The sequence below is a fragment of the Sander lucioperca genome, chromosome 4 (assembly GCF_008315115.2).
Source record: "Sander lucioperca isolate FBNREF2018 chromosome 4, SLUC_FBN_1.2, whole genome shotgun sequence".
NCBI lineage: Eukaryota > Metazoa > Chordata > Actinopteri > Perciformes > Percidae > Sander > Sander lucioperca.
The window spans coordinates 31860604-31882428 of NC_050176.1; the positions used below are offsets into that span (position 1 = coordinate 31860604).

The 21825-nt window shown below is 42.0% G+C and overlaps 1 protein-coding gene across 7 annotated transcripts in view; it reads right to left on the reverse strand.

Annotated features, from left to right (window-relative positions):
• lef1 (lymphoid enhancer-binding factor 1) overlaps positions 1-21074 on the reverse strand; it is a 42363-nt gene extending 21289 nt beyond the window's left edge. For 3 of the 7 annotated variants that reach the window (XM_031276908.2, XM_031276907.2, XM_031276906.2), the window contains exons 1-3: positions 20035-21071; positions 18011-18077; positions 16755-16879 (exon numbers count right to left, since the gene is read on the reverse strand). In XM_031276908.2, the coding sequence (XP_031132768.1) occupies positions 16755-16879; positions 18011-18077; positions 20035-20229 (387 nt within the window). In that variant the 5' untranslated portion in view covers positions 20230-21071. Of the gene's footprint in view, positions 1-16754; positions 16880-18010; positions 18078-20034 lie in introns of all 7 variants that reach the window. The other 4 variants (XM_031276911.2, XM_031276910.2, XM_031276909.2 and 1 more) reach the window with 2 other exon arrangements.
• Positions 21075-21825: the final 751 nt, after the last annotated feature.

Genomic DNA, 21825 nt, shown 5'->3' on the forward strand with positions numbered 1-21825 from the left:
GGAAACAAAAGTTAGTCTCTCATTCTTGTTTACACACACAAACTACGAGATACTGCAAAAAAATTAAAACATTTTTTACAAAAAAGGTGATTGACTCCTTAGCACCCAAGAAAGAGAGGCTTCTGTCATAGAAAATAAGCCCTCTTTTGTGCTTTTCACAGTTACAGCTGTCAAATCCTATTTTTCTCAACTTCCTAATAAACTGCCTCCATTGTGGCAAAAATCCACCAAAGAAAAACATGCAGGCCTCTGTGACCAATACGCAACTTATGGCTATTTGGCTTCACATTTACATAAACTGCATGCCATAACTTACCATGGTTTATTCTCGGAAGTGCAATGAATTGTCATTTAGGCATCTTACATCTCTCTGAACATTCATACAGTATGATGGGGAAACTGTATCAGGGTTAAATAAAACGTTTTGACTAACATTTTGACTGTTAAGTAATGGTCTTAACATGCTAACAGTCGTCATGGAGGCACCATTTTAATTCTTCCAGGTGGAGACTTGTTGGTTTGCTGCACCCACTTTGCAGCTCTTGGCAAGTTTACACACAAAAAGCACGACACCCTTTTACCAATTTCCTGGAGGAAGTAGTTGGAGACACTCAAGTGACCACAACCGTGAGGAGGGTCATGGCACATCACTACAATTTGACCCCCTCTCATCCCCCATCCTGACTCTAAAAACCATTAGCAGCAGCAGCAGCAGAAGCAGCAGCGGTGTTGCCATGGAGGGCGGCCATATTGTAGGTCTCTTTTATTGTACAGGAGAAATAATAGGCTTAGGATCTCTCTATTCATATTTTTCAGGGAGAGCGAAAGAGGAGAGGCGGCGAGGATTGAAAAGAAAACGTTCCATTTGGAATTTCATATCCAGGCTTGGCCGGCCCTTCTAAAGAACCCCTCAGATGTGGTTTTAAGAGAAATTCATTGTGCGGAACTGGAGCTGGCAGGAAGCCCTCCATGGAGGAGACACTCCAGTGTGTTTCAGCACGGGAAGCCAGTGACTTGGCGTGCTGTCTGAAATTGGGGGTGGGGAAGGGAAATGGGACGTTTCGTTTTTGTTTCTTTTTTACCGAGGGAGGATTTTTCTGACGGCACGCCGGTGTCTCTGAGCTTGTATTCTGTCAGATTCCACCAGCATCCTGCCATAGTTTCTGAGCATGAGTTTGTACGTGTGTCTATATGGTATATGCAATAACCATCCTTGCAATATTGCCTTTTTAGCATCTCTCTCTCTCTCTCCCCTCACAGCACGGCTTTTGTACTCCACTCAATTATACCACTTCTGCAGAGTAGAGTGGAAAAAAGGGAAAGCGGGAATTTTATAATAATCACTTCCCACTTTTGTAATTTATATGCAATGAGGACTCTTCGCGCCTGCAGCTACAATCTAGTGTGTAGAAACCATGTGAGGTGTTTCACAAACAGCTGGGGAGATGGCAGCTCAAGTGGTGGCTATGGATTCCCATGCTGCTAAATCTTTTCACTAAGAAGCCCTTCTCACCCCAAAACCCAACCTCACCTACTCACAGGATCTTTGGCACTCTATAGAGGAAATGGATGCACCAAAAAATGCCCAGGATATTAACAGAAAAAAAAAAAAAAAAGACAAGGCAAGAAATTGTTATGCGATTACAACCAGGATCATCGAGGCTTTGCTATATATTTCCAATCACCTAAGGGAATCATTTAAAAATAACTGTGAATCACTGGTGCACACCCACCTGACTGTTTAAATACCATATTTGGCTACTGTTTCCACTGACAATGTGATCATAAAGAAAGCAAGATTACAGATGGAAAGCCTCTGTAAATGCCTGAAAGTTGAAGTATAAAGTAAGGGCGTGCCCAGTGCAGAGAGTCACCTTCAGGCCAGGTGTTCCCTCTCAGGTGTGTTTGTGTGCAAGTTGTTCGACCTTTGAAAAGTAAGCAAACATTCTCCCATAGCAGCTTTACAGTGTGGAAGATAAAAGGGACAGTACCTCCCTCCTCCCCTACCTCTACCAACACCAGTGGAGACCAACCAAGCTTAAATAAATAACCAATTACCATTCGCAGAGCGGGTTGAGCCCCACCAGCTTCGAGTGGAGTGCTAAAAATGGAATGTTGGTAGGATGGCCCATCGGCCAGGGGGCTTAATGTAACGAAACCCAATTAATGGAGAAGAAAGCCGGGCCGCCAGCAAGCGAAGGAGCGCCACGCGCCCAGGGTAATGAGACGAACAAGCAAAGCCAACCACAGGGACAGGAGTGGAGGAGGCTGCGAATAACAGGAAAAGCCTACCCTGGAGAGACATTTACATCTGTGAAGCCCCCCCCATCCCAATCTCTCTTCTCCCCCCTCCTTTCATTTCAATCATAAATCCTGCGTGCTAGTCAAGAGTCCAAAAGTTGAACAGAAGTGGTGACAATGAAGGCTGAGGCCAGTTGGTAAAAATGGGAACACACAAGGTATAAAGGATATCACAACTGAAAGTATAATGGTGTTTGGTGAATTACTTAGATAACTAAGACACGCATGTACCGCATATGCAATGTTATGGTGCTAGTTGCTAAACTGCAGCACAAATTTATCGTGCAAGGAAACTTTTAGCGCTTTCCTCTAAATACCACCGTTACACCCGCACGTCAAACACTTTACATTAACCACACATAACCGACACATGCCGCTGTATTAACATGGAACAAGGAAAGACATTCTGTTAAATATGGTCATGGTACATGGTGAAGGGATCAGGCTGCAGTAACCACGCGTTTAATGAATTTAACACATACATGCTTCATATGAACACAAAGGAGCTATTAACAGCTGACTGTCTTCTTACCCACCACCACCAAGCGCAACTGAATAGGACGAGGTGGATTACCCATCATCCTTCAGCTGGCATGAAGAGCGTGTGCTGCAAGCAAACCAATCACGCTAGCTCTCATACTGACATTCTGAGCGTGCAAAGGAGATAATTTGTGTGAAATATGCCTGCCCCAGATGAAAAGACATCCGCTTTTTAAAGTGTTCAACTCTTAATTTCTGTATGTCGCGGAGCTATTAAAAAACTGAGGGAAGAGCAACAGAACATTAAAAATTATCCAGTTGCTGTTTTTCTTCCCCGTTAAGCCACAGTGAGTTAAGAAGAAACAGTAAAGCACTATGATAACAGCCAGTTCATGAAAGTTAAAAGCTGCAGTATAGGGTTGGGCAGGAGTTCAGTAATTGTGTATACTGAATTTTGGTAAAATCATCTTGCAGCTTGTTTATGATAATATAGTGTTACTGTTTTACAAAATAAGTTACTGTCGTCCAAATGATTGTTTCTAGGCAAATTGTAACAAAGAATTGCAATTGAGGCTTTTGTTTTACATGTGTGAAGAGTGTTGGGTGTCTGATGTAATACATATCAGTTCAACATAGTTGGTATTGTGTATTTTTGTAATTGTCAACAAATCCCTTAAAAAGACCAAAACCAGCAACATGTTAACCTGTCTCTCAATAAATCAATACTACAAAAGTCTGTCTGTAGCTCTCGGTCCCAAGCCCATTTGTTCCTACTAGGAACAAGATGTTAAGATGTAGATGTTAAATGTTAAAAACAAAAAACTAACAAGTTGTTTAAAAAATTTTTAGAAAATACTTTAAACAGGAGTAAACCGTGCTTATGCTGTGGACTATTTCTGCGACAAATGAATACTGTGCTACTATTGTGAGTATTTACTGCTGCAGACTTACTCAAAATAAACTACAGTGCAGTTTGTTTTGCTGCTGCTTTGGCATTTAAGCTTGTGGTTTGGCTCATTAATTCATTTTTAAAAACGTTGTTGGATAGTCTATGGCAGGAAGAAAAAAGGTATATCAGGCTTTAGCTACACAGAAAACACTTGTAGGTAGGATCAATTCACTATTGGTTTTGGTCTTTTCAAGGGATTTATTGACAGGAGGAAAAATATAGAAAATCAACAGACTCTTTTACATGCTTTAAATATTTATTTGAATATTTCTGTTATTTTTGCATACATATTCCATATTGTAATACATCTCTATATTGGTAAAAACGATGATTATGATGATATTATTCACCATATTCAGCCATATTGCCAGGCCTTAATGTGGTTAGTATGTACTGTGCATAAAACTACAGGTTTGAAATGTTTCTGTGCCACATGAAGGGTTGTCATCGTTTCCACACTATCCAAGTCCTGTGTGGAAGTTTATCAGCTCTAAGTGGTGGTCGATGTGTGTGTGTGTGTGTGTGTGTAGGAGTGGTGGGGGTTGGGCCGATGCTCTGGCAGAGCCCTGGGCGTACTGCAGGATGTTCACCTTGCGGCGGGGCACAGGGCTCATTATCACAGCAGGACCTGGTCACATCAAAGGACTGAGGAAAGGGCAAACATTCTGCTGAAGTGCCACTGTCAGCAGGCCTGCGAGCGCACACGCAAACACGTACACAAAAGGCAGACTGCACACACACTTGAGCACCCACTAGGCATCTATACCCCCACAAAGAACATGGCTGCTCTCTCTGCAGCTCCATCAGTTGCCTTGGATGTATTGAGACAGGTTAACTGAAAATCCCAACAACACCTTAGATGACACCAGTCTTGCAGAATTGTGTCATTTTCTCAGCACCGGAAGCACAAAAAAGACAGCTACCTAGTGTATCTGAACAGTGTCAATGTGTCTAACTGTATTACAATCTTAGTCATAAAGCCTTTAGTTGCATCATTGCTTCAATCACCTGATCAGCTGTGGGTTTCAAACCAGGGGCAATGTTGTTGAACGTGTGTCTTAGGGCCCTATGTTTGAAACTCAGCCGTTAAAACTGACCACAAGCAGAACATGTTTGGAGCATGCTTTATTTTTCTTCCTGAATCAATCGTCATCCTTCTCTAGCAACTATTTATAGCAACCCGGTTGCTGCATTAACACACTGCATGATTTATCATTAGAAGCCAGCTCTGGTCTGCTGAGTAGCTACATTCTTGCCAGGCAGCCCGGTGGTGCCAACATCCACATTCAACAACAACACTCGAAGGCCCTGAGAGATGTACACAAATAAAATCGCAGCACACGCTAACTTTCTGTGGCAAGTGCGCTAAAACCTTAGCCTCCGCACAATACCAGAGACGCAGAGAAAGAGGGAGAAAAAATGCAGTGCAGAATGGGGGAAAAGTGCTGATGAGTTGCCTTATGCAGGAGCTTCATAGATCCGTCGAACAAGAGCGGATTTGCCTGCTACACCTAGATAGTGTTTCCCCCCCCTCAGCTTTCGCCCAGGTATTCTGGGCATGAATGGCTGTCAGTTTGGATTTGGGAGCTCAGCGTTGAGGGGGAAAATAGAGTCTGGTGGGGGTCTTTGTGTGTCTCTACCTGTGGAGACGAAAGCTAGAGACAGTACTCTTCTCACTAAGCCCCAGCTAGCTCCAATGCAACATTTCATAATACATCTACGGAAAGGAAGGGGTAAATATTAGCATTGCAAGCTAGCCAGGGAGAGCTGGACGAAGGCAGACAGCATAAGGCTGTAGAGGCGCTGCCGTGTTTTTTTGGGGAAGCTTTTCAACGGCACAAACTAGGAAAATGTGGATCGGGAGGCGATTTGAATGAGAGCTGTAGAGAGTATTGACCTAGTTTTCCTTCTGTATTTCACTCAGACCGACGCACAGACACCGACACAAAGTGTAATAGAAAATATTGATTAGATATATTACAGACTCACTAACCTATAGATAGGTTAGTGAGTCTGTAATATTGATGACTTAAACAAAAAATAAAAATCCACAGAAAAATGCCTGAATTTAGTAAATTCTTGTGATAGGGTTAAATAGGTTATGTAATGCTTTGAAAACTGTGGGTCACAAGAAGCGCTGTTGCCTCAGGTGTAATAACACCTGTGTCCTGACTTTGATCTGAACTTTGACCCTGTAGTCACACGATTAATGCTCTTTTCACCCCAACCAACCATTACACTTGAAGCTAAACACGTCTCCTTTTACTTCCAAAATGATCTTTTTACATAATTAGACAATTACCCAGACAAAGCTGTGTTTTTCATGATGTTACACATCATTTGACCGTTTTGGTCCTGGTTATAATGAGGCAAGGTTAATGCCACAGTGCTAAGAAGCATTCATGGTTGTGGCTCACATTGCAAACCTTTCGGCTCATTCACATTATAGACCGTACAACAATACCAGCAGCCCACTGTTTGGGTGTGATTCCACGTTTTAAGGGATTAACTGGTAAAGACTACCAACAACTGCCTTTCAGCCTGGAATTAGTCATTAATCAAACCACACATTTTAGGGTTTCTTTCCAACCAGGCGCACACGCCCCTGTTAAGATCTGAATGAAAAGCACAAAGCTATTCAAATCTGATCCCCTCAGAACAAATGGCTTTTCTCCATCCCCACAGAAGCAGGGAGCACTTCAAGAAGCTCTACAAGGATCTGGACGGTCACATGAAAACCCTGCCTCATCAATTAGCTCTGTGGCAGGGTTTTGTGGGCTTTAATACAAACAAAACGACGATGTTCAACATGGCAACCGACAACGTCTGCTTATCCCTTGATACCTCTAAAGAAATGGTAATAGTGAATTTCTGGAGCACAAAAGGGGATCCTTAGGCTGAGGGCATATGGTTACAGCAACATTACAGGGCACACTCATGCACCTGATGCTACAAAAAAAGAATGATACGCTATACAATGAACACACCGTGGTTGTAATTCAGCTCTTAACTGGATTTATTCATAGTGGACTGCTTTTAATATTATCTCATGTGTCTATTAAGAAAGCAATGTTAGATTGAATGAGCTGAGCTGGATATCTTTGGGTTTGGCACAATTGGTCAGATGAAACAAGCATTGACAATATATAACGTTTGGCTCTGGGAAAGAATTATGAATGATGGTTATTTGTAGAAAATACAAAACAAAAAGTAGGCTGCACTAAGTGGCAACCATGAATGTATATCCATCTATCTTCTTTGCCTGTAAAGAAAATAGATTGTTCTTAACAAACCAATACAAGTAAGATGTGGGGCTAATGACTTGAGCCATTCAGATAATTGCTAGAGGTTTCTACAGCCAACGTGTGGATGATCAAATTAAAATCTTTCCTTTACTGCGTCACCTTCTGGCAAGTTTGTGTTAAGTTCTGTTCAAGTTGTGTACAATAATGTTCACACGCATCTTTGCAATCATGGGCAGCAGAATTTAAGAAGTAGGGCTTACAGTACCAAAATCTACCATAGTACTGTTGGCTATAGTAATCCTGGAGTTGCAATCCCAGAGACTATAATAACCTGTTTTCACCTTTTCATAAGGTGGACCCACATAAAACTGTCCCTGAGCAGATTTGTATTCACAGGTCAGGTAACCACTGTTGAACGTTTCAAACAATAGTCAAGCACAACCTTTTCACTATATCATTGCTTCAGTATGGAAGAATTGTTAATGTTTGCAATGGGAGAAATGAAAATGTAGAGTTGTGGTGCGGGGGGCTTGGTGGGCACTTCCATCCCCCCTATCTTTCATTTCAAAAGATAGATCCAGTGGGGGTGGATTGATTTGATGTTTTGATGCATTGTTTGATGACGGGCAGCTCAAAGTAGAGGATGCCTCTGTGATGTCTCTCCATTGGAGGACATGAAAAGCGTCACCTGGCCCCTGAGCCGAGGGGTTATGGCTGCTAGTGGATTTAAGGGCTCCTGCTGAGCTGGACGGTGGCTCCATTGATGCCACATAATCCATTCAGCGTGACCTTTATATTTTTAGAGTCAGCTCCACTTGCCTGTCAGCCTGCCTTGTTAAAACCATCGCAGACATGAAGGTCCTGATCATCTACATTCTGTTATTACAGGACGGTATATCTAATTTATTCAATGTGTACATCCCACGAGCAAAACAAGTGCCTTCAATCACCGACCGAGCAGTCCGATGATCAAAAGAAACATGGAGCACAAGGCGAGCTCATCAGATGAACAAACACATTCTTGCTAGATATCTTTGTGGGTTTCATCATCCTGCATCAAGTGACTGCTGAGGGGGGAAAAAAACCTGTGACATTAGCTCTTACAGACAGAGCGCAGGGGAAGAATAAAAGCCAAGGCAATCATATATTTCCAAGTAAATACCAATAATGTGAAGCTGAACTTTTTCCTCTGTCCTCTACCAAGCCTCCAATTAATTGTTTCTAAAAAACCCACATGAAATTATCATAGGCTTAAAAAAAAAATTCATACAAATAATAAATTATCTTATAACATACGCTAGGTGGTATTAGTCATGAGCATCAAACTCCTACCACGTTCTAGATTTGCCTAAACTAGAAGCAAACATAATTGGGATAAATCTCCTCAGTAAGCCACATAAAAAAAGCAGAAGGGTGTAAATTGTTACACTGCTGCGTGTTAAGACACTGAAACAGTTGCACAGATCAGACAAACTGCAGCAGCAGGGAAAGAGCAGCATTCAGCTCTGCTGTTTTCCTCTGTGACTTGGGGCCACAGAATTTTTCTCCAGCCATAGTAAATTGGGCGCCTGGGGCAGGAGCCTTGGCCAAGCTTGCATTTCGGAGCCGACTGTGGAGGGCATGAGGGATAGAGATATGACACCAGAGGGAGGACAGGGCGGGAGAGGACTGGAAGCGCAGTGGAGGTGACATTAGGCACATGTTTTAACACAAAAGAGACCCGGCTCGTTAGCACACTAACTAGCAAGCTCCATGGCAATCAGCACTTCTTTCTGTTCTCTCTATCCACCTCATCATAAATATGGCTACATCTGCAAGTGTAATCACTCCATTGTACTCTGATTTTCTGCTCTGCTGGACAGCAGCATGGCAGCCTGCTTTTCAGCACCTCTCCCTCTCCCCTCCTTTACCCCAAGTGCCCTCGCCTGTTCCTGGCTACTTCTATGCTGGTGAGGCCGGTGTGGCTCACAGATTACTCCGGTAGAGCTCCGGTCGCTCAGGTAACAAGAGTCACTAATCTGGCTGGGGCTGCATTACACATAATTGCCTCGGCACCGTGATTGATTTCAGCCCAGGAAAGGAAAAGACGCCCCCCCCCCCCCCCCCTCGAAAAACACACCCCCACCTCCCTCCCTGCCTCTCTCCAGCGCTCACGAGCGGCAGCCAAGACTCTCCATCTAGTAGGAGGCAGGAGGCTTTGAAGAGATCAAAGCCAAGGCCGGGAGCAGTTGCGCGCCCTGGGAATACGGGAGAGAGGCTTTCTGCTCCTCAGCCCTATTTTCTAGCGTCATGTCGGATTGCAGCTGTATTGCATTTTGCCAGTTTTCTTAATGCTCTTGGTTTTGACTTTGACATCAGTGATCCCCCTCGGTTTCTTCAAAAACAGGGGGGGGGGGGGGGGGGGGGGAAAAAAAGTGACAGAGAGAGAGAGAGAGAGAGCGAGAGATCGAGAGAGAGAGAGAGAAGGGGTGGGGAGAGAAGGAAGGAAAGAAAAGAAAGAGGGTAAAGAGATCTACAGACTGATTTTTATTTTCACAACTCCATAATTGGCCAGTTCAAAGGAGAGGAGGGGAGAATGTAGCATTTGTTTTCAATTGTGAAGCCGATATGAAAGGAGCGACAAACTTTTATGGGTTTCCCAAAAATTAAAGACAGGCTTTTTTCACAGTCAAAGAACAGCGTGTTTTTTATGGCCGAGACCACACAAAATGAACTGATAGCAAAGCCCTCCTCTTTGTCCTCCCACAGAAAGCTCAACAGTGCAGTGCAGCTCTTACATTTCACAGTGTGTGTGTGTGTGTGTGTGTGTGTGTGTGTGCGCGCGCATCAAATACCCGTTTAGTGTACGTGTTGTAAATTGTTTGACGAAAAGAAAGTGGTCTGGTGTTTAGCGCAAAAACACAAAAGGAGGCATGAAAAAATGCTATATCCATCCATTCATTTAACAGCTCTGCTAATAAAGCCTGGTGGCGAGAAGGCACCCTTTGTAATGCAACTATGCAGGCCCTATACCAACCTCCTACACTGGGGACCATTAATATTTCAGCGCTGTCAGATACACATTGCATGTGAGCCTCTTTAGCACTCACACCCATAGCAGAAAGAAATAATGAGCTTCTGAAAAATATGAAACAGCAAAGAGGAGGGAGGGAGGGAGGGAAAGAGAGCGCCAGAGACTGACCAACTTCATACAAAACAGAGCAGCCATTGATCATAGCCTTATTTCTTAGCTGGACAAAGTGAGGGCTGTTTGAGCTTCTCTGAAGTCTGGACACAGCCGGCAGGATTTGCACCCATGTTTCACTCCTGTGGTCCTATTGTTCCCCGTGCTGCAGTTTACTAGCTGGAACACTGCTCGCCTCTATATAGACCTACAAGCTGTCAGGATGAAGTCAATAAAGCTATTCATGTTTTTACTCATTTTATGACTGTATCAGGGAACAGTGAGGTACTGTGATCAGCTTTGAGGGACTACTGTCAAGCTTCAATCACAGCCTAAAGACTGACCCGGGTCAATGAAACTTGTGCTGTTGGGGCATATAAAACATATTTTTTTATGTAACAAACGACGACTAATAAAATAAATCCATTGTGAAGCCAAAAAAGAAGAAGCATTTTTGCCAAGAGACAACCACTTCACCCGCAGTCCCATTTAACTAAGTACAGTCAGTTGTACAACAAATTGACAAAAATACTGAACACATTTACACACACCCCTCTAGTCTCCATTTCTGATCCACCCTTACAGGAAGTCCACACCCAGGCCATTCAAACAGAATTGGGCATAAGGGAAACCTTGGCGAGGCCCTCCACTGACCCCTGGAGATCAGTGGCAGGCTGCTGGTGAAGAGTGAAGTCCTCTGAGCAGGTGTTGTGGGCTTGAGCGGTGGTCTGTCCATGGAAGCCTGACTGGCTGGCTCCAGGCAGCACTGCTTGATTGGTTAAGCTTTATCCAATTCAGTGGGAGGATGGGGAGCGAAGAAAGTATCATCATCATCTATGAGTGCTTCGCTTTGAGCCATAACACATGCCCAAAATAAACATCAACAGGGGTTAAGCGTGTGCCTGCATGTCATGTTCACAACCATGACACTCACGATTGCTTTTCTCACACGCATAAGGAAACACACACTTTCAGCATTTTTGAACACTTTACTGTTCTTTTTTTTTTAACGTTAGAAGTTTCTGATTATATCTGCTGCTTGCTCTTTTTTTAATGTAATTACACTGCCTTAAAAAGGGCGTGTCACTTGTAATGTGGTAGAATAGCACAGATAATAGTGCAGCAACACAAATAAAAAATAATGCATGCATGCATGGTTTTATCGTCTTTTTTGAGTATAAACATATTAATGTCAAATCTTTGAAAAACTCAAAAATCAATCTGCATGCTCTCACACTATCAAGAAAAATAAAACCACCACAAAGTTTAACCTTAGTCCTGGTAGACAATCACTCTGCTGAGCTCCATTTAACAAGATGAAACACTCCGATAAGGTGATTGCAACCACATGGCGTCGTTAGCGCCGTGCATATGGAGTAAATGTGTCAACTAGCATCACCATACAGCGGAGGACATGAAGAAACCTTGGCGTTAATGGCACTGTTTAAAAAACACCACGACCCAGCGGCACTACAAAGAGTCTGAGACGCCAAGTGTTTCTTCTGTGTGAGGTCCCTGCTGCTGTCCTTCATGTGCACACGTACAGTTTGCCGTTTGATAGAGCTGCACAGCAGATGACATCAGTGTCAGCGTGACTCTTTGATATGTGCTGATTTGGTATATTAAATGAGGCAATTAAACTTCTGTCTTTTGACAGTTGCTATATTTGCGTTATTTATTTTTTTAGACTAAAATACACATATAGACAGTACTGTTTATAGAGCACAAGTTGACAGCTGGATGATCATATGGAGACAAGCTACTTAAAAGACAAAATGCTGCATTTAGCTCTGGCAAACTTCACACAGCATGTCCACACTATAGTGAGACTTGAAAAAACTACACATGGTGCCATGCGCTGCCATCTAGAACATCATGTGTGGACATGAAGGCTGCTGGTAAATGCAGTGTTCTCTTTAACAGGGATCTTCCACGGTAGTGCTGGGGGCATGAGCTCAGGACACACATGGCACTGAGGGACACCAGAGCGGTCCTACCAAATCCCGTTAGGTAAGCCTGGGTTAGTGATTCCACGCTGCGAGACACTGGCTAGCAGATCCGTCACGTTCCCACTACATCAAAGGAAAGTACAGCGCTGCACCCCCTCCACACCCCCTCTTTCTCGCTATGAGGATCTGCAATTGAAGGTCCAAAGGGGGAAAAAAAGAGTGCACAGCAAAGGAGAGGGAGCTCTCTTAACCCCCCCACCACCACAGCAGCAAAACTCGGCTTAAAAAAAAAAAAAACGGATTCTATCCGTTCCTCTCCTCAAGCTGTTGCTCAAGACCATAACACTGTTCCAACACAGCTGGAGATCGCCAACACATCTTCACAGTCAGGTGAAAAACCTTATACTATCTCTGCACTATCAACATTTCAGAACTAAGAACATGCAGTTGTGTCTTTATCTTGTCAACCATGCATTTATGAGTTTATTCAAAGGGTTTCGGTAAGATGTCATGAGCTTAGAGGTTGCATGGTTTCTTTTAACCCATAGAGGAGCACGTAAAACAGGAGCTTTTGTGATTTTAACGAAAGGGTAAATGTGTTATGTGACAAAAAGTAACAGAATCTGAGAATAGATTTCAGGTCATTTAAAAATATGTACTGTCCATCATCTGCATGTAGATCTTTATTTAGAAACTGTCATTTTCAAATTCTCACTTGAGTTGAGGAGGCTGCAGGACAACTTATTTGAAAAGGTAAGACAAAGCCCCTTAGAAGCAGTGGACTTCTCTTCCTCCTCACATCAAGCCTGGAGTGATGACATCCTTTGATGACAAAATACTTTGAAGATTTATACTTGGCAACCATTATCATCAATACCATTATGGGGCATTATGATAATTCTGACCAAAATATTTCAATTGTCAATACAAACATTCACAAAGACACAGAGGCCAGAGAGAAAACTATCCTTCCCTATATTCATAATCTATCCTATTTTCACACACCCAAAAGGTTATAACAGCACAACTATGAATCATTCCATGTAAGTTACTTCACTGATGCGTCTGAAAACGACGTGAGAGAGAAACACTAACCCCGATCCAGATGACACACAAGATGATCAGACTTTTGTCTACTTAAATGACAAGATTAAAAGCTGCTGAGTCCTATAATAGAAATGATTAAATCTCAAGTCCGACTATAACTGAATAAATAAGTGGAGCTGATTCCTACAGCCATCTTTAAAATGTATACATATTAGCACAATCAAATACAACTCTGCAGTCTCAGTACAGGGTCTGTCCTGTCACTCTGTCATCAGTCCAAATGCTAGGACCACAAAAAAATCTCTACAAGTTGAAGTCTGTATCTATCACTGACACACTTAAAATATACCAGCTAATGTCCTGATTTAACCGAATTTCTCCTAATATCCTATTTTTTTGTGTACATATAAATGTAGGCAAGACAATTACATAAAGCTACTTAGGCATTAGTCCCAAGCATCATGCACAATAAACACAAGAGAAGGATCCACATCACGTGATGATGAACTCACTGCTCATTTTGCTCAGGATACCCTGCAGACTCCACATCCTAAAACAGCTATAGGTTTACGTAAACATGGCGGTATTCATACACACCACTGACTCTTTGAAGTGGCCAACGTGTATATGCAACTGAACACCATTAGGCATCTTGACACCAAAATCTCAGCTCTTGTGGTGGAGGAAAATCTGCTGACAATCAGCTACTCCCAAAAGCTCCATCATGACTGGACGGCATGTGCAGGAATGTCATGGTCAATGGAAATCAATCTAAACGACTGGGATTGGGGGCGGTGGTGGGGCTGGGGATGGAAGAGAATGAAAGGGAGAATGTGCCTTTGATCTCGGTGAAAACCGATCCCAGGCCTGCAGATACTGTGGCTGCGGTGGCCGGCAGCAGAGGCAGCAAGCTGACATCAGTGAGAAAGCCAGAAGACTCATGTTCTGTGATCCTTCCACCAAGCCTTGGCTCTTTTTATTGGATAAGTGAGAGAAACGTATATGAAATGACTACCGTTTTATTGAAGACAGGGTGAGGTGGAAAATTGGGTGAAAAAAAAAAAAAAAGCAGCCATGGTAAATGAAATGAAAGCGGGGCTTTAAACGTTTTGGCAGCGAATACACTGCCTAACTGCCTGGCCTTATTCATCTGCAGTGAGGGGTAATTTCCTCTCATACAGTCAGCTGGTCTCCATTCAGACCCTCTACGAGTTTTTTAGTGCGTACGATAGAATAATCAATAAAATTGACCAGGAAACAGGCCATAAAAAGAGAATTTGGAAAGCATCACACCCCACAAATCATAAACCACTTTATTTGAAAACTGAAGAGGGCAAATCATGAGGTAATCATGTTTTCTCTTCAATGTCACATACTTTCACCCTCTGCAACTTTGGCAGAGGGGAAGCAATGTAATTTTAACATCATCCCCCGATAGAGTTGCAAATGAATGAAGTTCCTTTACACGCAGCATGTGGCATCTGCCCCCGACAATCACATCTGCCTCTGAAAGCCGATTCTTATAATCACGCAGAGCTCACATTTCACAACTTTAACCTGATGAAACTAACGTGTATGCACTGCAAAGGCACAAACAACCCAGGGCTTGTGTGAGCGTTTCCTGTGTGGAGGTACCAAACCATAGCCAGACTGAGGCTGGTTGTCTTCCCGAGTGTGATACAGAGACATGGACAAAACAGGATTAGGGTGGACAGCTGCTGGTGTGCCCTGCGTTTCATGTCTGTCTTGAGAGGAGAAATTTGCAAACGGGACAGACACAGGAAGACGCCAGTGAGAGACCTGCAGCTGGCCTGAAATTAATACCATTACAGGGACGATTTCTGCAACACACGCCACCCCTGGACGGTATTATAAACTCCTCTGCAGGGCAGCCTCAGAGACGTGGTTTTGCCTTTAGGCCTCCTCAGTCATGCTGGGTTAATTAGAGGGCTTACTTGGGTCATGTAGACATGCATCACTTAAGATTTTAACAAGATGAGAAATACTGTATATCTCATGTTAATCTTCTGGTGGTATGACAGGCATTCACTTTCCAAGAGTCATAAGGAGACGGGTGTCAACAATGCTGGGAAGTACAGGTAACTATTGTGCAGAGATACCTCACAACAAAAACATTACGAACACTGGAAGTGAATATTTTGGTTTTATTTATTTATATCATATTATGAGGTTTAAGTTTTTTAGTTTGTAAGTTGACAAATGTAATCTTACCTGAAAGGCTGTCTTTCATCAAAGTCATTCATCATTTAATTAATTTCATGGTTGACGTTGTTTGTCCAACAACTTTGTGATTTATGAGTTTTGCCGGGATGGTTTCCTCATTAAAACTTGATATTCCAAACTGAATGTCTTAGTATGATAGTGAACTAAAAGCAACGGATTAGTTCACATTACAGTTAACGTTTATTTGCATGCATCTTGACCCAAGAGCTTTGATAAGCTATAAACATGCTATTTTTATCTAAAAAAGAGGTCATGAAAACAGTCCTATATTAGCTCACGATTTTAACCTCATGTAGGGCTGCAACTAAGGACTATATCCTTATCAGTCTAATCAGATTTTTCTTTATTTATTAATCGATTAGTCTCTAACATTTTTAAAAGAGTTTCAACAAGGACATATAACAAGTTATCACAGTTATCTCAGAACTGCTTATTTTGTCTAACCAACAGTCCAAACTACAGAGTATTCAATTTACAGTGACTGTAAAATAGTGAAATATAAGCAAATGCTCACATTAAAGCTGGAAAACAGCAAATGTTTGCGATTTCTACTTTATAGGTAACAAACAAAATCAACGATCAAAATTAGAGCCAGAAATAGGTACACATTTTGTTTATATGTTATGGCACTGATTTAAGTATTGCAATCCATTTTAAGTACTTTGATTCTTAAAAATAGAATTTGATTTCCATTTTTAACATTACTTTTTTTTTATTTTATTTTATTTAGGATCAATATGGAAAACAACTGATCATCATAAGTAAGATGTTTTAAAAGTGAGACAGCATAGCAGAGTCTGTGGACAGGTAAAGCCACATGTTGCTTTCCTTCTTCTTCCTCAGTCTGCTCTATGTTACAGTACCAGATTATGTGGCATTACTACGACAGAGTTTACAAACAACTTGTGTCACCTAACTTCAGTTTTCAACTGTGATATCTGGAGAAAAAAAAAGTTCCTGAACTTCAGTTTAACCTGAGCAGGTGCAACAAAAGTTACATCTCTGTCGGCCTTTCAACTTCTAACAATGTAAAAGAAAACATCAACTTTAATGTACCAAAGAAAAGAGCACGCCTCAAATATACTGGCAAAATAAAATTGGTTCTGGAGTCATTTTTTTTAACTATATATCCATGCCACGCAAAATCCATACCTAGCTCATACCTTTTTCACTTTATGACTCTCGAATGGCTTCACTAACTGAGATGCTGAAATGTTCAGCTGTGTTGCTCATTTTTGTTTTGTCTGCATCGAGCAAAAAGTTCTGGTTTTGACATCATTACAACAACAGCATTTCATGTCAAGATATCATGAGTTAAACTAACTTGTAAAAAAAAAAATAAAAAAAAAGAAAGAAAGCAGAGAGTTGGTACTGACCGTTCTGGGCATGGGCGGCGAGAGGGAGCCATTGTTCATGTAGGAGTCGTTCATGTTGCTCATCATGATGTAGCCTGGGTAGCCCTGGTACGGATGGCCTTTACTGTACAGGTCTTGGAGTTTTCCTGATAATAAAAAGGTTAAAAAGTGAAGTAAATGCGCTTCAGTCAATAAATCAGGAAAGTAATAGTGACAAAGCTGAGCACAAAGTTCGCCTGCCTGTTTTGATGCTATAATGATATCACTGTCGTTCGATTTAACCCGTGCCCCATTTCGCCTTTTGTTTGTGCCCTTTCTTCCCGTCTTGGAGGGGAGGGTATTATTATACAGAGGAACAATGGAGCCCCTCTGTGCCAATTAGCACCAATTAGAAGAACATACAGGCTGTGTCAAAACAGGAGACGCCCCAACTGTTCCTCTATGCCTTTGACCTAAGAGGGGATGCTTTATACTAGAGGCCTCAATGCAGCGCCACTTGCCACTCAACTGCGCGCTGCGTGATAAGGCTGGGGGGTTGGGAGTGTTAATGATATATAGCCTGATGGCAACATGGATCTTGTTGTAAAGAAAGCTAGTGTTTGGTTTGAGGGGATCCCATTCAGGAGTGAAAGGGGAACAAAGAGGAGACACACTCTTCGTCAAAGCCCTAATAATGACCTGCAGCAGTGGGGTCAGACTACAATACCCAGAGAGCAAAGAGCCCCGAGCGGCAGCAACATGTTGCATGCGACAGTGCAACCGGAGAGCTGATGTATGTGGGGAAATAGTTTATTGGGGTAATTGCATAATGAGAAACACAAGGGATAGAAATGTGATTCTGAATTATCTCGTGTAGGCTCGTGCCACGTGTGCCATAGTGATCATGAACATGAAATGCGCATATTCATCCTTTTAATTCAAGTATTCTTTGGTTCTGCAGGCACCCTCATCTGTGAGGTAGGTATCAGGTAGCTGTGTCCATGAAGGTAGAGCATGTCCTGACTAGACTTTGATCAGAGATTATCTGTCTGAGAGCAGCAGAAACAGAGGGGCTCTGATAAGAAGAAGACCAACAGTGCAAGAGTGTGACTGATCACTTCTGTGTGGGGAAAACGAGGTGGCACTTTTTTCACATCGTCCCCTTAAAATCTCAACTTCTCGAACTGCAGTGAATTATTCTGAAAATCTGGGGCTTTTAGTGCAGCTAAATGGAATCCTGGCTGTCCTATAAAAGCATGCTGATTTAACGAGCTCTTTCTTAAGGCGGTGTCACTTACCGTCTTCAGAATGGTCTCTGTGTTTTTCATGATATGAATCTTGCTGTATTTGGGACCGTCTAGCTGCCTGTAGAAAATAAATTGAAATGATGGTAAATCAATTAGGAGGGCCTTCAAACGCAGTTACACACACATGCATGCTTGATACGGTCATCAGACACCCATAAACACTGGGGGACAAATAAATGCAGTCCCTTTTGCTTGTCACCAAAGCAACACACACACACACACACACACACACACACACACACACACACACACACACACACACACACTGCATCAAAGCTTCAAAAGAATCACTTAAGAAGAATCACTTACAAATTAACTTGTTTTCAATACCATAGGTCCACTCTCAATTTCATCTCTCAGTTTAAGCATTCTTCTAAATTCAAATAAATGGAGTGTATTTGCGTTACAAATTAAAAGTCTCCGCAACATGAAATAAAATCATCCCATGAAAAAAAGAAAATGGTGGAGACAGTTTTTGCTTTACAAAAAAAAAAAAAAAAAAAAACATCCCCCGCTTTTCGCACATCCATTTCCTTTCTCTTTCTGAATCCGAATTGGGAAGAGGACCTCTTTTTGGAGTTCAGACCCCTCAGGGTGGCTACAAACTGAGTGAGGGAACTTCACTGGATTCCTAATTAACATTCAGCCTCTGTCTCGTGCCTCTCAAGGACATTTGGTGGTGAATGTGTACAGTCTTGTTCAGGATGTGCCCAAAATTTCATTAACACTGCGGTTAATGACAAAAACAGCCGACTAACTTTGTGATGGGGAAGCTGCAGCCTGCATCCTGAGGCCGGTGCACGGGTAGACGGATGTAGAAAAAATGTAAAACATATTTTAACTGGGATGTTCCATGACTACTCTGTGTCTTTATGTGTGCTAATGAAATGGCATCACACAACAACAGAATATAAATCATGAGTAATAATTTTAGAAACATTAAAAATTCATCATTTATAATTCTTCCATTGAGATTTTATCAAAATATTTACATACACAATAAATTTATTATGCTTTGCCTCTTAATTCCTCCTTTTAATCTGATCAGTAACAGGCAAAAACAAATGCAGTTATAAATGTGTTCAATATTTTTCTCAACCCCAAAGCATTAGGCACCATTATACGAATACGACAATAATGAAATATGAGAGTAACATTCAAAATAGATAATCATCCTGATGACAAAATGATTGGAAATTGTCCTTTTATTTAGGTTGTATTTTTTAAGATGTGATCTTTGAAATAAATTAGTCATCTTGTTTGTCAATAGGTTTTAAGCCATGTGTGCTAAACAGATTCATGTGCTGGTGTTTACAGCTGCTGAAGGTTATAGTGTAGCCCTGCAAACATAACTATTAGCCTGCTTGTCACAAGCAGCACACAAGGCCCCAATTCTTACATCCTAAAAATATTATTTTTGTTTCCAAATTTCACTACAAATGAATAAACTACAGCTGCCACATACATTCAAGTGTGCATTTAGCCTAGAATGTTACCAAAAAGATGATTATTGGGTGCCTAAGATGTAACATGTAGATGAGTTTTCTGGAGGTGAGGCTGGTACACCTGCAGACTGTGAGTGCAACCACTAAAGCTATTCATTTTAAAAATCAAAGTACAACAGATGAGGCTATGAATGCACCTGAACTCAGCTGGTTCCTTTTTTCTTTTCGAGATTAAGTATTTATGATAAAAATTAGCATAGGCTACAGTATAAAACTGTGCAGGGTCTTCACAGGAGGAAATTATTTTTAGGCATATATTGTCACTTTGCTCTTTAAATCATCCCACATCTTTTAAAGCCGTCAAATCATTCAGGCAAACCCAGAGTAATTAATCAAAAGTACCAAAAGCTAAATGAAAACCAGGTCTTTTAATGACTAAAAGGGATTAAACAACTTTGTTTACAGACTTGATGCAGGCCGTTTCCCCTCCCTGATGGAGTTCAGAGTTGATACCCACCTTCCTCTCTCCCTCATCACTCACCACATCAGTCAACACACAACATTACTCACATCGTGGCTGTTGGGGCTGCTCTCTGACTCGTTGACCAGAGATGACTTGATGTCTGCCAGGTCTCCCTCTTCCTCCGAGTGGCTGAGCTCGGCGAAGATCTGCTCCTTATGCGGGTCTCCTTCGTCTTTGAACGGGATCATTTCGTCCGTGGCGCAAAGCTCCGGGTCTCCGCCGCCGCCTGATAACTGTGGCATTTTTTTATTTGTTTTTTTTATTTACTCTGTTTGTTTCACCAAGAAAACAACACACACGCGCGCCCCAGCACTGTCCGAAACTACAGAGGGGGGAAAACTCCCACTAAAATCCCCCGAACCGAGTGGGTAAACGTCCCCCTCTTTAACCGGAGGGTCGACCGTGAGTCACTCGGAGAAGAAGCTGCGTGCAAACACGCTGCCGGTGTGTTTTTACTGAAGCAACAGGAGGAGTGTGGCTGGTGTCGGCGTCCTTTTTTCACCACGAGTGTTTAAACTAAAAAGGACTGAAACTCAGACCCGAAAAACTTGAGATGTAAAGGCTCAGACTGAGAGTCCGGTGCACGCCTCAATGTCATGAGGAAAAAATAAAAAAAAAAGGAAGCCAAACCACGAGTTAAAATCTCATCACTAGTTTTTCAGTTACACGCACACAGCCGATGACGGATATGGTCCAGTGGGAAATGATTTTTAAAAAGTGCATTTATAAAAAGTGAGAAATAATATTTCCTCGGTGGTCCAGGGAAGAAGCTGTGTCGTCCTTGAAAGTGGAGGAAGAAAAAAAAGTAGGCTAACAAAACCAAAACACCGTCTGGAGGTGAAAAGGAAACTGATGGATGTGCAACTAGAAGAAAACCGTTTAACACTTAACGTTAGATAAGACAACAAGCAAAGCTGTACGCCGCTTTCATGCTTCAATATACATCCTCAACGCAGGAGGGATAAAAGCAAAAGTCATAAAACAATCAGAAAAGAAGGTAGAGAGGAAAAACGCCGTGGACCGACTTTCCCACTGCTCCCGCAGTGCTTCCACAGTGTAATGTAACCGCTGTGTGTATGTGTGTGTTGGTAATGTAGCTGTGCTCCCTCCTCCTCCTCCTCCTGTTTCTCTCTTCAGTCATTGGGAGGAAGGAGAGATGAAAGGGAAGCCGAGGCTCTGATTGACACCGCACCGATTGACACTCCTCCTGAGAGAGAGATTTATACACAGCTCACAACAAATGGGCAGACTGGAGGGGAAGAAGAAGAAAGGGGAAAGAAGCGGTGAGGCTGACAAGATAACTGACAACCATCATGATAAATAAAAATGATAATAGAAATAGAGGAAAAACAAGACGAGCTTAAGCTCGTTTGGCCTAGGCAGAGGAGGTGAAATTTAATCTAAACGCAAGAAGTGGCAATAGCGTTATTGTCTGTAAAAATACATAACCTAGGTTTCTACAGTGGAAGAAAAAAACATATTTAGGGCTTGTTCCTTGTGTAAAAATCAGGTGTAGCCTATGCTATACCTGGAACATTTTCACGACCCTATAAAAGGGTCATATAAATGTATTATTAATTAAATATGTGAAGCCTACTTTGGAAAAGAGGGGTGTGCATGTTTTTTGTTTAAATTCTACCTCTTTAAATTGCTTTGTATTGGCAATATCAGGGGCAAGCTTGTGTTTTTTTCTAGAGCTTTCCATGTTTTCTAGCAATATGTCCAAATATTATATTTATGCTACTGTTGTCCAACAAAATAATGATGTATCAAGGCCTAAATATGTTGCCAAAGTGGCCAACATGTGATATAATGTTCTGACAAAATAACCCAGAAAA